We start from the raw sequence: 17596 nt of genomic DNA on the forward strand, positions 1-17596 counted from the left end.
CTAGTTTCCTTGTTACATTTGGGTTATTTTCATCAAGAGAATCTGAGAAAAGAAAGTATAATTACTTATAAAGATACAACTAAATACCTTAAGAAGGTAGTAAAAATATTTTTATTACAAAATTTGAAAATGAACTAAATACGGGGCATTTGGGCGTCCCAGAAAGGTCAGTATGGGACAGGGGACAAAATTATCAAATATGGGACATGTGCCGTATATAAGGGGCGTCTGGCAACCCTAGCTCATGCCCGTGTGGTCCACAATACCACCCGCAAGACGCCTCTCTCAACCTCTCACTCCACTCCTGCCTCTCTCCGGCGAGTCGCTACAAATGAGCAGCGCCTCTGCCACTCGAGCTCCCAGATCACACAGCTGGAGTAGCCATTAACACCCGAGCACCTACTCCGCCTTTAATCCACTAACTTGCACAGGATCTCTTCCTCGTTCGTTCCTGCTTTTTCTCTCGCTCTATCATAACCTCATTAACATCATTAACCTCCTTTCAATTTCTCTTGCCGATCGGTCCTCTACTACTTTTCTCCCCTCTATCTCGTGCCGACTCGTTCTTATCAGCCTACGTGGGCGCAGGGTCTGAATCGCGCACCCCCGGAAGCCGATGAAGAAATTGAGACAGACAACACCTTCACATGCAGCTGTGTCTCGCCTCGGCTACTCATCGAAATCCCCACAGCTGCATGAGCTGCCCATTTATTTATTTATTTATATTCAGAAATGTCCCTCTTTTTTGAGCCGCGTACCCGCTATGCCAGTGGTTCCCAAATTTGGTCCTTGGGACCCCCTGTGACTGCAGGTTTTTGTTCCAACCAGATTCACAATCAGTGATAATAATCGATAATAACCAATGTCATTTAATTAGCTGTTTTTTTTTCTTTTCTGTTATTCTGCATTCAGAAAAGCACAGCAGTTGCTTTAGATGTTTAACTCTAATTTGTTGTTTTCCTATTATTTTACCCTTTTTCAGTGTAGTTTTCTCCCTTCATTTAACCCTAATAGTGACAATTAGAAACAAGCAAAGCAGACACCAAGGACGATTAAAGCTGCAACTACTTCAGAATCAGATCCCCTTATTAGTAAATAATGAAATAAATAATTAGAGCACCTGGAAAAACAATGAAAATCAGGATGAAAATACTGTTAACAATTTAAAAAAACAACATATTCCTAACATAACTGCTTATTACATTTTAATAAAAATGTGCCAGACTTACTTTTGTAATTTCTGCATTGACCCCAAAAACCAGAAACTGGGAAATAATGACTAACTTAATGAAGCTAGGAGTCCAATTAAAATGGAAATTGGTGGAACAAAAACCTGCAACCACAGGGCTTCCCAGGGACCAAGTCTGGAAACAACAGCACTGTACTACAGATTCCCAGTTTCATTTGCTTTGTATTTCAATTAATCAGTGTAAGATTTATTGTTATTTCAGCCAAGAAAAGCGCAAAAATTAAGTTGAACTTTTACGTGTTAATAATATAAAGGTTTAATCTGTCTAAATGAAGATATTCTATTTGTAATTTAAGTAATGGAATGATATATTCTATAATTTTACTGCATGATGGAGCCCAATCAAGTACATTTAAATACAGTAGGTCTTTTCTGAATGTCCACAGTGTGAATCAATCCAGAACTAATAAAACATTCAGCAGCTCCAGAATCTACCTCTTCTTCTTCTTCTTCCTTCTTCTTTCAGCTGCTCCCATTAGGGGTTGCCACAGCGGATCATCTTTTTCCATATCATCCTGTCCTCTACATCTTGCTCTGTTACACCCAGCAGCTGCATTTCCTCTCTCACTACATCCATTAACCTTCTCTTTTTCTCTTGCCTGGCAGCTCTAATCTTAGCATCATTTTCCCTATTTACCAAGCATCTTTCCTCTGCACATGTCCAAACCAATGCAATCTCGCTTCTCTGACTTTGTTTCCCAACTGTCCAACTTGAGCTGACCCTCTAATGTACTCATTTCTAATCCTGTCCATCCTCGTGACACCCAGTGCAAATTTTAGCATCTTTAACTCTGCCACCTCCAGTTCTGTCTCCTGCTTTCTGGCCAGTGCCAACATCTCCAACTCATATAACATAGCTGGTCTCACTACCATCCTGTAGACCAGCAGTTCTCAAACTTTCGTTTTTTCCGCCCTCACTTTACTACCTGGAATAATTTTGCGCCCCCTGCATAATACAAGATAGATGAGAATAACCCATGATACAACTAACAAAGGTATACTCGTGTGGTGCCGCAGTAATCCTATCATTTTTACTTCCATAAGATTTGCATGTGTTTGGCTAACTTCGATTAAATATTTGCAATTTATTTTTTTTAAAGTGCTTTAATAGCTTCTAAAATGCCTTGTGTGGTTTTTGGTAGTAATTCTAATCCCAAAAACAAAGAATAAATTATTTATTTTTATTTAATTATTTTTTATGTAAAGAAACGATTAAATTTGTTTTCATTTTTAAAAATCTCGCAAACGAGGACACCAATGAAGACAATCTGCGTGAAACAAACATATTTTCGACTCACAAATATTATACTGTTGTTAGTTGTATCATGAAAATAACCCAATACGCAGTAAATTAATTAACTCAAATTGGCAATATTGGCTATGCTGCCAATGTGGTGCCGTCGTGCCGCATTATCACCTGATCTACTGTTACCCGAATGTTCGTGACAGATACCGATACGTCTGAAACTTTCTGGATTGAAAATACACGACTATAAAAGCAGCAGCAGTGGCGCTGCTCATCACAGAAACAAACTTAAAATAGAAAAGGAGCTCAGAGTGTTCATCTCGAATATCAAATCAAACCTGGACAGGCTGTGTACTTTAAAGCAGGCAAATATTAGTCATTAGATCTATGCTTTAGAAATGTTTTATTTTAATTTTAGTTATAATGCATTCGTTGTGATTATATGCTTGCAAATTTAAATTTGAAATAAAAGTGTAAAAAATTAATTTTGATGTCTTGTTGTTTTATTCGATGCCCCCCTTATACAGCTTCAACGCCCCTCAGCGGGGCGATCCCCACAGTTTGAGAACTGCTGCTGTAGACCTTCCCTTTCACTCTTGCTGATAACTGTCCATTACAAATTACTATTCTTCTCCACCCATTCCACCCTGCCTGCACTCTCTTTTTCAGCTCTCTTCCACAATCCCCATTACTCTGTACTGTCGAGCCCAAGTATTTAAACTTATTCACCTTTGTCAACTCTACTCCCTGCATCCTCACTATTCCACAAAACTCCCTCTCATTTACACTCATGTATTCTGTCTTGTTGCCACTGACCTTCATTCCTCTCCTCTCCAGGGTCTCCTCAACCTGCTCCCTATTCTCACTACAAATCACAATGCCATCAGCAAACATCATAGTCCAAGGGGACTCCTGCTTAATCTCATCTGTCAACCTGTAGACCTTTGATCCAACTGACGCTCACTCCCCTTACATTTAGTATATTGCAAACACACAATATCAACCTTCCTTCTCTCCATCACATCAGCTAACTCTCTCCCCTTACTAGTCATACTGCCACAATTCAAAGTTCCTACCTTCAGTTCCACTCTCTTTACCTTCCACTTCTCTTCTTTCCTCAAAATACACCTCCCCCTCTTCCTGTCCTTCTTTGGCCAACAGTAGCCCAATTTCTGCCAGCACCCTATTGGCTAACAGTGGTGGGTTCACTTTGGGACATGACCGATCCGGTATGGAAATCTGTATTGTTAACCGCATGTTGATCTGGCAACATTTTGCACCAGATACCCTTCCTTATGTAACCTTCCCCATTTATCCGTGCTTGGGACTGGTTTGTGTGTGTATTCACTGTGGCTGGGTTTTTTTCTGTGTATTTTGCCTATGTGACCACATGGCAATAACCAAACTATTCCGAAGCAACATTTGCACTGCTTTGTGTTTTTTTGTATCTCACACCCTCATACACTTTTATTATAAGAACATCTCTTATCTACAATGGAGTGTTCAATCAAAAGAAAATGTGAAGCTGGTTTTAAATTAAATGTCATTGAAGTGGTGAAAGAAATTGATAACTGCACTGCTGCAACAAAATTCAATGTGTCTGAGAAACTGGTGCGAGATTGAAGGAACACGCATATGAGTCGATGTCTGATTTTATGATCTAGTGTGAAGCGGCTGGGATGAGAATCAGCACCTCCAAATCCGAGAGCATGGTCCTCAGCCGGAAAAGGGTGGCCTCAGGGTTGGGGGAGAGATCCTGCCCCAAGTGGAGGAGTTCAAGTATCTCGGGGTCTTGTTCACGAGTGAGGGTTCTGCGGGCTCTGCATCGGTCTGTCGTGGTGAAAAAGGAGCTGAGCAGCTGAGCCGTAAGGCAAAGCTCTCAATTTACCAGTCGATCTACGCTCCTACCCTCACCTATGGTCATGAGCTATGGGTAGTGACCGAAAGAACGAGATCGCGAATACAAGCGGTTGAAATGAGTTTCCTCCGCAGGGTGTCTGGGCTTTCCCTTAAAGATAGCGTGAGATGCTCAGTCATCCGGGAGGGGATCAGAGTAGAGCCACTGCTCCTCCGCATCGAGAGGAGTCAGATGAGGTGGCTCGGGCATCTGATCAGGATGCCTCCTGGACGCCTCCCTGGTGAGGTGTTCCGGGCACGTCCAACCGGGAGGAGGCCCCGGGGAAGACCCAGGACACGCTGGAGGGACTATGTCTCCTGGCTGGCCTGGGAACGCCTTGGGATTCTCCCGGAAGAGCTGGAAGAAGTGGCCGGGGAGAGGGAAGTCTGGGCCTCTCTGCTTAAGCTGCTACCCCCGCAACCCGACCTCGGATAAGCGGAAGAGGATGGATGGATGGATGGTACCCCTTGACATTTTACATAATCCAGGTTAAGACATAAAACGTGACTTTCAGTGTTAAGTTTGAGTGAGCTCAAGTGGGTTCCTGAATCTGAGTAAGAGGGTGTAAACCATAGGACACATAGTTTTGAACACAGTGCTGATAATATTTCTAGCCCTTTGTTTTGATTACAGCATAAGACAGCATATATTAGAAAAAGAGAAAGGCAGAACTGCATCCTGTACACATAGATCTAATACACACTACTGCACCTTTCATGCAATGAGAAAAGCCACTGAGTTGCCTTCTTTACTGTCTTTGGCATTGCATACCCCATCATAAAGGACAGGGTACCTGAATTCTACTGAGTTTGCCACTTCAGAAGCACAGACATCTGACTTTTCTGTTTTTGCTTGACTGCTTTTTTCAAGCTGAGTTGCGACTATTGAAGTTGTTGACGTAAGTCTTCCTACCCTCTGAAATAAGAAAAAATATCATGCTAAATCTTAATCATTCCTGTCCAATGCAGTGAACAGTTTACACCGTTAAGTATTTGATATGCATTGCAAAATCAAATTTAACAGAACTTTGCTAGTTGAGAGTGTTTGTGTGATGAAAGTATAGACTCAGTTAAATACAAATGACACTTAGCGCACTGCCCAGTGGCCACTGGTACCTCTGTAGATATCTTGAACTATTTTCATACATGCACAATAGTATGCATTTTTTCCTTAGTGGTATTCTGTCCTTCCTCTCAAAAAAGAAAACAAAATCTATACTCAAAGCTATCATAGCTTTTTCATAATTTAATTTTATAGTATGCAATTTATTTGCCTTTTTCTGTTCACTGCAAATTATAATTGAGCATCTGTTCACCTAGAGTTATGACAAATGATTTCCTTTTCCTTTCCTTTTGCAAACAATATGAGTATGTGCTTATATTAAAACATTTTATATTATATGGTAATCACTGGCTATAGCCATTCAAGCTAATCTGAATTCATCCAGAAAGTTTCTGGGTCTGAAATAATATTTGGATTTCCAAGCAGATAAATACTTGGAAAAGAGACTTAATCTTAAAACTCATTGTAACCTGAGAGCTAAATAGCTTTGCTTAGATCACTGTTGGCAAAGAGCACCCAAGCACATTTTAGCTACGCCTGCTACTCAGCAGGAGGCTGATGTCTTTATGTGGTCATATTTTCTTCAAGAAAATGGATGTTAATCAATAGATGAGTGATTAGCTAAACAGATCTTTCTTTTGGAACTTCTCATTCCATGAGGATGTTGAATCACTTGCTATCTCGGATGTTTACTTGTCTTCTTTTGGTTTTGCTCTTCAACTTCCATAGAGTTTTATTGACATTAGGCAATGACCAGCTGTGTCATAATACAGAAAAACTGCTGTCTGAGTTCCCGAAAACTGTTGATAAATCGAACAGATGCATGATGAGCTGTACAATGCAGACATGGATGTCACTGGCTAGTGGGAACCGAACAATGACTTTACTCCTCCATGCAACCGTTCCAGGTGAGTTAATGTCTCTTTACTGTTCAAGAGTGGAAAAAAACAGCTTTCTGACAGTTTGTCACAGCCAAATTATACTTCCTAAATCACTGACCTGCAAATTTTTAACAAAATAAAAGCATGGACAAGTGCATTGGCTGGTCATTTCATTATGCAGTTGAACTTCGTTAGAGAAAGCTGTATTATTTATCGTTTGAAAATTGTTTAAAGTGCCACCAGATTAAATGATTTTAATAATTCTGATGATGAAGTAAGGGGCATTATATAATTAATAGAATAGATAACATTCAATCATAGTTAATTTTTTTGTTTTCATGTGTTTGTATAATGTACTGTAGAATAATAAACCTTACATTTGAAAAAAAAAACTCTAAATTACGGGGAATACCATAAAATCAGTAATATTGCAGTGCAGTGCATTACATGTAACTTAATTTTAAAGAAACCATTTGGTATTTTCACAATGTAATATCAATACTCATAATATAATTCAAGCGAATATTAAACAACAAACCCTGCGCTTAAAATACTTTAAACCAACTAGTTGCAATTTTTTATAAATTGACTGGAAAAAGTTTGAGACATTTACAAAATCTTTGAAATGATTTGAGGCAAATTCACTTGGAATCTGAGAACTTGAGATTGTTGCTACCTTTCATAAATTAATGCTTTGGTAAGTGATTAGTATAATATTTTCAAAGTTTTCTTATATCAAAATGTAATCCTTTAAGTATTTAATTTAGGGTTATGATGACAGCCTCCTCTAAGAGTTATCATAAGTACTTGTTAACTGTTTTGTCTGTATATCTATGGGCTATGTTACTTAGGGATTTATGTAGTGTGCATCTATCTATCTATCTATCTATCTATCTATCTATCTATCTATCTATCTATCTATCTATCTATCTATCTATCTATCTATCTTTATCAATGTGGCCAAGTGTAACTGGGAAAAGCATTTGAATGATTAATCTACTAATATTATATTTCTGTTTATTGAAATTAATTCTGACCTGAGCCTAATCCACAATACTTAGTTTTTGTAATCATTTTGGAATACAAAAATGTACTTCAAAATTATTTTTCTCAATAATTGTTTTATATCAGAGTGTGATATTGCTGGTGTAGTTAATACCGGTTTGGATTTTCATATTATACAGTATTTCTAGGTTTCCATGTCTCTTGGCTACTTTAAAAGTCTTCTACTTTGCAGACTTCATTATCTGGGTTTGTTTTAGTCATAGGGGAAGCTTTTTCCCCATTATAGTCCTGTTTTTACACTATATGAACTAGAAATTCTTCTTACCCTACAGGGAAGGATAACAGATTCTGTTGGCTTCGGCACCTGCTATGTGTAAAGGGAAAACGTCTCCACAAAGCTTATGTTCTTCTACCTTTGCAAGAGGGAAAACTGCAGCCAGATTCCGTAATCCACCTGCAGACTCTGGGTTCTTCCAGAAAAAGCCTATTGGAATCAGAACAGAGCCAGTCAATTTTTGGTAGTGAGTGTGGCCTCCGCTTTGATATGACTCAGTTCATTATGGTCACAGAGAATTTGGTAGAGATATGTGTGGAGCCACTGCTGAATGGACATCCAGCTTTTAGTTCAGTAATGGATGGTCTCAAATGCCAACCATTTCTTGGTACAATTTGGAAAAAACAACACCATTCCATTCAATAAATGCCTCTTATATTTTATGCCACAGCAGACAAATATAGAAATGCACTGCAACTTTTAGAGTTATGTATGTATGTATGTATGTATGTATGAATGTATGTATGTATGTATGTAGGTATGTATGTCTGGACTGTGTTTTCATAATATACTTTTTTACATTTTCATTTACTGCATATTCATTTTCTTTAGCTTTATTTGTGAATGGCTAATGAATGGTATCAAAGATTAAAGCAACATATTTAATGTTTTATTTATGTTCCTCTATTTATAAAAATACAATTGTTATTATATTTTTCAAAGTTTTCAGCTATCCCCATATATTGCTTTCCTGTATTAGCTTATCTAAATGTAATTGCATGGTTTAAACTGGCAAACTCCATCCACAGATTGATCAACTTTCTGTAATGTTTTCATCAGGGAGCCATAGCAAGCCATTGAGCCTGTCCAACAGATTCACACACACACATCCTAATACCAAGGTTAAAAATAGATTACAGGGAAGGTAACACATTAACAATTTATCGTAATCCATGCTGGTTTATTTTCTTTGCCTTCACAGTAATATACAACAGAATGGATGATAACACTCAATATAAAGAGCAATAGGCAGCATGGTGGCGTAGTGGCTAGCACTGCTGCCTCACAGTAAGGAGACCTGGGTTCGCTTCCCTGCGTGGAGTTTGCATGTTCTTCCCGGGCTTGCATGCTGGTGATCCTTAATTATCCCTAGTATGTGCTTGGTGTTTGTGTGTGTGCCCTGCGATGGGCTGGTGCCCAGCCCGGAGTATGTTTCTTGCCTTGCGCCCTGTGTTGACTGGGATTGGCTGCAGCAGACCCCCGTGACCATGTAGTTAGGACACAGTGGGTTGGATAATGGATGGCTGGATAAAGAGTAATCATCAAAATAAGCTCATTACCATTATGCCAGTTGAGTGACGGCCAGTAAATCATGCATATTTACACACATTTTCAAATAAGAATGGTGACATAGTCAAAGTAGTTGTAAAGATTTTATCCAAAATTTGGACATAAATGCAACTCAGGAAAATGTGTAGGTTTAACATTTTTTTCTTTGAAAATGATCCAAACAGTGAGCTGGATTGAAATTAATTTTATCTTTATAAGTTAGTTTGCATGATTGTTTTCTTTCTTTGCCTTTTTCAAGACAAATTGTAATTTTAAAGAAAACGGTCTGCTAAAATCAATTATTCTGAAACAAATCTAAAACATTATTTAAGGAAATATTTGCTATGTGTATTATATATTGTATTTATCATTGTATAGTATAACCTCTCCATTCCAAAAGAAATAATTATATAATCAAGAACATTTTAAATTAACTTTTTCTCCGAAGCAATATTAAATTTTAAAATACAGACTCTGGTCACTGTCAACAGGTGAACATAAATACAGAAACACAAACTTACAAATCCTGTGCACATGGAAATTAAATAATAAACCAGATACACAGATCTTACACTTAAAAAGGTAAACTGGTTATATTATTTCAGTCTGAATAATAAATTAGGTACTTTCTAGTTTGTAAAGATTTATGCATGTTTAAAAATCCATGTGTTTTAAGAGCATTAAGCTTTGACGAAATGTTTATTCCTGAGAGTAGAATAAGAGCACTGATGTGAAGAAAGCATATGTTTAATAATACAAAACATTTAACTCCAAAAAATGTTAAATGTAGTTTTTATACAAAATGACATATTATACATGTACAGTTGTGATGGTGATTATTTAAAGATATTATAAATGTGTAATAATTAATGCATTGTTTTTATAATCAATGAAGTGCAAATTACAATAAAGTGTATTTTGTCTTCTACCGTTATCTTTTTTCATGACATCTTTTCTAACTATTTGCCAGGTTACATTATCAATGCATTTGAGAGATTGTGACTATAGAAATTGGAATTTAACTTTTTGCTAACTGAAAAATCATAAACTAGCAAAAGAAAAATCTGAAAATATAAAGAAATATTTTACATAAAACAATAATTAAACTTACAGAATTTGTCAAGAAACCTATTGATGCTGAGAATTCAATATGGTTTTGAATAAAGTTCTAAAAACACAGAGTGATAAAAATGAATTCATGATGGCATTAGTATAAGCAGAAAATATGTCATCTTACAGATTTTAAGTCAAATCACTTTGTTCACAGAAAACAGTGTGTAGATTTGACATAGAAAGGGTTTTCATTTAGGTATACCTGTATATATACATGATTTTAACATCTATGTTCTGAACTTAATTTTTGATAAGAACACTTCTACAAGTAGACAGTTAATGAAAGATGTTGGAATGAAATTCTAATAAATGTGGTTTGAGGTAATAAGTCCATTTTAAGTGGACTCTAATAGAGAAGTACCAAAATAGTTTCTAGGTGACAAATTCTGTAATTTTGCATTATCAACTAGGTACTGTATATTTTATATATTTCTTTAAGATCCCCTTATATGTTGTGAGTGATCAGTCCTTCATTTTCTGAACCCACTTCTGTAGTTCGGCCTCAGAGGGTGTCAGAGCCTATATAGGGAGCACTGGCCACAAGGCAGGAACTAATCATGAAGGAAGTGCCAATCTGTCACGGAGCACACTTATACACACATCCATACTCACTGATACATGGCTACTTTCAAGTGGCCATCTAAGTTAATCTTTATGTCTTTGAGATATGAGAAGAAAATTCTCATGCAAACACATTCACTCCCAGAGAACAGGCAGTGATTTGAAACTAGGACGCTGAAACTGCTTAGGCAACAACATAATTCTTATACCTTTCCATTGCCAAGTTCTAGATGATATAATAGGAAAATATAAAAATAAAGCAGATAATTATATACTAGCACATTAATTTTACAGAATACTTTCCTAATATAGCATTTTCATTAGGTTTTATGTACACTTAAACTGCTCAGTTTGAAAATGGTAGGTATGAGTGTAAATGTAATGCATCACTTGATACATCGTTCATTTATAGTTATTTGGAGGATGAAAAACATACAAAAATCTAACGCTGATCACATGCGTAGACATGTATTTTGATCAAATATACTTGAGTCTTGTCCTCAGCTGATGCTGAGATACTAAGTGAACTACTGAATTAGTGAATTTTATTGAAAGCACTGCTTTTTGTCTCAGCTCAAAATTAAAAACAAGCAATTCAAGAACAACCATATATTTTCTGAACAGGCTGGCTTTAGTACAAAAATTGGAATGAAATTTTCACTAAAGATAGGCAGCAACAAAGGTCGTAAACACTTAAGATAAAAGTCATAACAATGAAGAACATTCAAGTGCCTGGCAAATTATAAACGGCATGGAAATCCAGCAAAAGATTAGTAAAAATAGATTGCTTAAATGAATTAGCAATACAATTTCCAGCTACAGGTACTCAAAATGTTCCAGGAGAGTTGTTTCCTAGCAACAAGAATGTCTCATAGAAAAGGAGTAAGGCTGAGAATGAAAACCGAAAAAGGCTTAACTCTAATTATGTCCATTCATCGTTCAGTGCCTTCCTAATGTAATCCAGACTGTAAGTTCTTCCTTAATGATGCTTGAATCAGATTTTTTTTTTAACTCGTGTATATAAACATCTTTACTATAACTAAATGATTCAATGAATACACAGTTAAACATGTTTATAACTAAACTAATCTAAATTATTCTTTAAAAAAACTTGACACAACATCTACGGAGAAATTTGAAAAGCAGAAGCAGAAACATGCACTAAAATTACTCATAAATATTCAAAAGGAAGATTCAATTCTTTGTATGGTGTTTTTGAGTGTAAACTGAGAGGAATTGAAGTGCAATATTACATTCTATCTTTAAAATAACTGTATAGCTCTGAATTATTTGTGGTGTTTAATTTACTACCTGTCCCACATATTTTAAGTATGACAAAGAGCAAAAGGCCAGTGTGTTCACCAATAACTTTATCACACTTTAATTATATCAAATGTATTATTCACCTTTATTATAATGTAAAGAGTGTACCATGACCTGGAAGTAGACACGCACAATCTGGGAAATAGCTGAGGTACCAACTGGTCACCCTATTTAGTTAAATCAAGAAGATGGCCTTTAGTGCCCAAACAACAAATGTAAGTAGGCAGGTTTTTGCTGTGGCAAAAGTCTAGTCAGAATATGATTCCAACTTCCAGAAACAGATCCTTTTTATATTGCCAGGACTGGAAGGGGTGGGGCCTTCTATGGGCTTGGCTAGACATCCAGCTTAGGTGATTGTTCGATGCTGTAGAGAAAGGAGAAGATACAGTTAAAGTTCTGTATACTCACTACTCCTCGTCCCAAGGTGGTACTGCTTACATCGGCAGAGCCCGAAAGGTGGTGTTTATGCAATTAGGACATCAGTAAGCTGTTTTCAAAACATGTTTACTATTAATCATTACTGCTGTATTCTGCCCTGTGTATTTCACAATATATGCCAAAAATGCTTGATACATGCCTACTATACCTTCACCATGCTGTGCTATCTCTTTTGATGAGGATCTTCTGACCTTTACTGCAATGCTCAGCATTCAGGTAAGAATCTGGGTAATTCAACTTGCATGTGAATATGATTTCACACAGTGTTGGTGGTTTTCTTATAGGTTTTAAATATAGATTTAATTTGGTATGTTTTTAAGAGCTAATTATAAAACTACTGTAAAAATATAAAGTCAGACAGTATGAGAGAAAGTTACAGGTTTCTCTGACTTGGCATTACTGGTATGTTAAAAATGTGAAGAAAAAACTAATACATAAGTAAAATAGAAAAGTGGAGGGTCTAAAACTGGACCATTGGTAGCTGAAATGATTGTAAGAATATTGCTGGTGAGACACTTAAGTATTGTAGAATACAGAGTAAACAAGAGTAACCCTATGTCACTTGCTTATTTGGGGAAAAACCAGGGAAGTATATGTGTTATTCCTGTGATAAAACATTCAAGGCCGTCAGCATGTGCTTGTGGAGTTCTTCCAAGATAGTAAAGGAGAACAGGTGAGTGGGCACAACCAAGAACTGGTAGGATCTGATCAAAAATATATAAGTAAATCAATTATAGCCAAGTTTGGAGTAGCAAAATCAAGAGCTGCTTGAAGGAACTTTAACATGCAGTCACATCCCTGAAGAAGAAGAAGAAGAATCTGGGGTTTATTTGGAGGTGACTGATAGCTTGAGATAATACCTGCCTTATGCAAGAGAGTGCTTACTGACCCCGCAACAGAAATGAGAAACAAGTGGGAGATGAGGGGCTCTACCTGACATCTACTGAGGCAAGCCACAAAAAAGAGCAAGTGTTAATTGTTTTGTGATGTGTTTCTCTCCCTGTAAACTTGACTTTATTATGGATAATATAATCCCTTACATATTTTGCTGGACAGACATTATTTTTGGGAGTGATGATTTAGTTTATTATATAAGCTCTGAACAAATCAAAAATATGGCAAATGTAGCAGGATCATTTAAGGCAAAGTACGCTGAGGATGGCTAATTCTCAGAGGACGTTCTTTAGATAAGAGATTAACAATTAAAGTTTTAATATCATATCCTTTCTAATGTCTCAGTTAAATGTTTACACATAGCACAACATGGTTGACTGGTTGAGGCAATTGTTGCCCAGAAACAGAGCAGGCTGCATATATTAGGAGTATAAAACAGGACCTCAGACATACAAGTCTCTTTTCTGTTTTCAAGGTCCAAAATACCCACATTCCATATTCTCGTAGCTGCATTATATGTTTTGTACTTTCAGCTGAGCGTTCATTGGTTTTAACTGTTGCACTCACAGAGCCCACTCCACTGAGTTAAGGGATGAGTTGGACTGAGACTGTTAGAAATCACTGGACTGAATTCAATGGAAATGTCAGACTACATGACTGTTGGTCACAGGGGCTGACAGCGGCTGCCTCTGTCTTGCTAAAATAATGTTAACTAACCTGTGAATGAAAATCATTGGAAAACTCTTGTAATGTAACTGGGCGCTAAGTAAACTTCTAAATTGCTACTGCAATTTATGCAAGGGTGTCATATTACACGGCGGTTGACACCTTCTCTCTCACTGTTTGTGTCTCTCATCCACACTGTCCCCTCACACTTGCCCCACTCAAAGGGTCCCTTGATGAGCTTCCAAATGTCACTCGTTATATACCAGTCAATGTTCTGCACCTTTCAGTTTACATTGTCAAATGAAGAGGCTCTGTTAGTATCTCTTTCTCTCTGTCTTAGCCTGCTCTGCTCATCCCTCCTGTTACACTCAGAGCAGTCATCTTAGTAAGTTGTGCTAAAAGAGAACCCCCATTGCACAGTGTCTGTAATTCAAACACTTCAAGTTTGAATTCTACCACTGCTATCATCCCAAACAGGATGAGTAGCTAAGCAAGAGCATTGCCTTGACCGAATCCCTCAGCAGAGACAGTCAGCGCTAGTCTAGCCATTGAGAGAAATATTTTCTCATATTCAGTTTTCGTCTAATAGTTAAGGTTGGAATAAGTGGAATGTGGTCATAAGATGCCCACAGAGTTAATGATTTGAAACTAATCCAAATAATCAAACAATTTCTTCAAATGTTGGGTATGCCGTAGTCTTTTGGGAAGATTGTGCAAGAATTTCAGGAAGTAAGATGACCTAATTCTCTCTAAATGCTCCTGAAGATTGATTGTTTTAGAGTGCAGATTTATATAATTAAAATATGATGTACTTTTTTGTGCATTTTCCAAAAAAACCCCTTAAGCAATTAAATCACAAGTGAGTAGAAAGTTGCCTAAAAAAGCATCACCAGTTGATTGAAAAACAGTCAATTGGCTTTATTTTCATTTTAAGATGACACTTAAACCTGCTATGGATTGAGAAAGGTCTGAAAAGTAATATTAAGTGATTCATACTTTTTTAAAACATATTTTTAAAAATCATGTTCTTTAAGATAGAGCAAAGTATCACTGTTTGCCCAGGCATGCCGTTTTATGCAGTTTCCAAAGAAAAAAAAATGAGATGATGCCCAAGTGGTTCCTGTGTGGAGTTTACATGGTCTCCTCAGAGTACTTGGATTCCTTCCATCTATTAGTCCAAAGTTGTGCGGGTTAGTTGAATTGGTGTTGTTAAATTAGCCCTGTTCTATGCTTGTGTGTTTGCACCTTGTAATGGACTGGCACCTGTCCAGGTGTTTCTTCTACCTTGTACCCGAAGTGTGTTCAAGCTTCATCATGCCACTATTCTGTATTAAGAAAATGGATGAATGGGTGGATGGAAATGATACAATAACAACAGTTAGCCTGCACATCACAACCTGTTTTACTCTTTTTTGTACACATAGTAACCACTTGAACAGCCTGGTGAAAACTTGTAATATAATGGTGTATCCTTAAATAAAATAAATAATTCCACTATGTATTAACAATCCCACACTCCACTGCACAGTGCACAATATGTTTATTTTTCAAACTGTGAAAGAAAAATTCACTGCTTGTAAGCTACTAAGGGTTAAAAGCTGACAAAGCTGTAATGGCAGGTTATTCATACAGGCGTCTGTCATAAGACAGGTTGCAGCAAGCTGACCTAGGACAATTTCTTCTTTTGGAAAGCATCTCTTAGCCACAGGAAAGATGACCTTTCCTTCTTTAGGACCCCATGTGACATGTACACAAAACAGAAATGGTTGGCCGATTCACGCAATATAAGATGAAATGCTTAGATAAATGACATTACGCTTTTTTATAAGTAAAGGGAAGGGAGACAATATTAAAAAGCTAACTGAAAGGGGGAACTTTGTTGTTCTAGCTAGCAACACATGAATCCGATGTCTGAATAAAGATTGATTGATTGAATTATTGTCTTCCTCGGGGGTTTCTTTCACAAAACGTATAAGGAATAACTCAAGTAAAATACAATACATAAAATTAAATACATAAAAACTCATATACACACATTAGAAAGGCAGCAGTAGCACATCTTTCATCAAGTAGCTCTATCTCTAACCTTAATTTCACCACACTAAAAGTTGGCTGAATGGATGTATTATATTATCTTATTATTAGTTATGAATGTAACAAGCAAGCGAAAAGGGGATACCTATAAACACCCCATAACAGTCTACTAAGAAGCTCTTTTCTTCTTCTCTTTCCACACTGTCAAACTGGCTAAGATGAATACATCATAGGCACTCCCAGGCTGCTTTGCCACAGTTTCTGTAAAAAGCCCTTAGTGACTGCAAAGTCACCTGTACATTCAGTACTGAGAACCTTTCTGGCAGGCACAGTGTGGCACAAAGAGGCTGGATATATGATGAGTATGAGCTACAGACCAATGGTTAAATTTTAATTATGTGTAAGCACTTGGTTTGTAAGCTGATGGTTGAGAATACAAACACAGGATTCAATGGATGTTATTCTAGGTGGGCTTTGTTTATTGCAACCATACATTCTCTATCCAGTCATATAATCCCTCGTGCTATCCTTCCTTTAATTTTCATCTTGCTACTCCACAAACAATTGTAGTACAGAAAACATCTCTGTGAAACTAAAGTGAGCTGCAAACTTAAAAGGAATATGACATATTAACTTAATTATTTAAATGAATTTAAATGAATTTAACAATTTATCTATAAAATATCATACTATAAAAGATGCATTGCACATCATCGAGAGTATATTTTATTATATATCTTAGTATTCCAAATGTTCAGATAGTTGTCATAATTTGAATTTAATGTATTCTTTGTGGTAATCACTGTCCATGGCTATGGTCAGTGGAGGAGAAAGCCTATTACATAAGTATGTAGAGAATAATGACAACTTTAAATTAACAATCAGTCTTACAGTGGAGTTTACAATGTTCATCGAATTATGATGATTTTAGGAAAAGCACCCCTATTCTTGGGATTAATAAAAAGACAACATGAACTAAAAGGGAAAAGTTTTGGTTGAGATCTGCAAATAATGAATGACTTATAAAATACGTACCTTGTACATTCATGTCACAAAGTAGCAATGCTTTATTATTTATCACAGATTTAAAAATATGTATTTCTAGTATCGTTAAGGCAAAATATATTTGCTTTAATGATACAACATGGAGTAGGTTGGAAAGTACAGTACATTCTCCTTGCTTTTACAAGTAATATAAAACCCTAAAATATCCCAGACTTTTGAAATTCTTCCATTTTTTATTTTTATCCAAAATCATATCATTAACAAAGATTTAAAAGTACAGTGAGTTCTTGCCAAGAACAGAAGAAAGCATGTTACACATCTTTTAGTTATTACAAGCCTTTTTCTTTTAAGTCACTTTTTCTACATCTGCACCTTGTATTTGTCAAACTTTCTGCACATAATACAATAAATCTTTATTTGTATAAATCCATTCATCTAGGCACACAACCACCTTTTCTGCTACTGATTTGTGTTGAGCAAGTATATCACATAACACCATTTTGCTTTTATCTTTGACACGTACCTATTCTTTATCTTTTAAATTAGTGCATTCTCCAAAATCTGCTTCTCAGTTAAGACTGCTAGGAAATTGAATTTGTTTTACTCAATTTAGAGGATA

The 17596-nt window shown here is 36.5% G+C and overlaps 1 protein-coding gene across 1 annotated transcript; it reads left to right on the plus strand.

Annotated features, from left to right (window-relative positions):
* Nucleotides 1–5980: 5980 nt before the first annotated feature.
* On the plus strand, nucleotides 5981–8836 carry LOC120539179. The gene is made up of 2 exons (XM_039769009.1): nucleotides 5981–6362; nucleotides 7673–8836. Exons 1-2 carry the CDS (start codon nucleotides 6110–6112, stop codon nucleotides 8038–8040), a joined length of 621 nt encoding a protein of 206 aa, XP_039624943.1. The 5' UTR covers nucleotides 5981–6109; the 3' UTR covers nucleotides 8041–8836.
* The last annotated feature ends 8760 nt before the right edge of the window (nucleotides 8837–17596 follow it).

Source organism: Polypterus senegalus, chromosome 11, assembly GCF_016835505.1.
Source record: "Polypterus senegalus isolate Bchr_013 chromosome 11, ASM1683550v1, whole genome shotgun sequence".
Lineage (NCBI taxonomy): Eukaryota > Metazoa > Chordata > Cladistia > Polypteriformes > Polypteridae > Polypterus > Polypterus senegalus.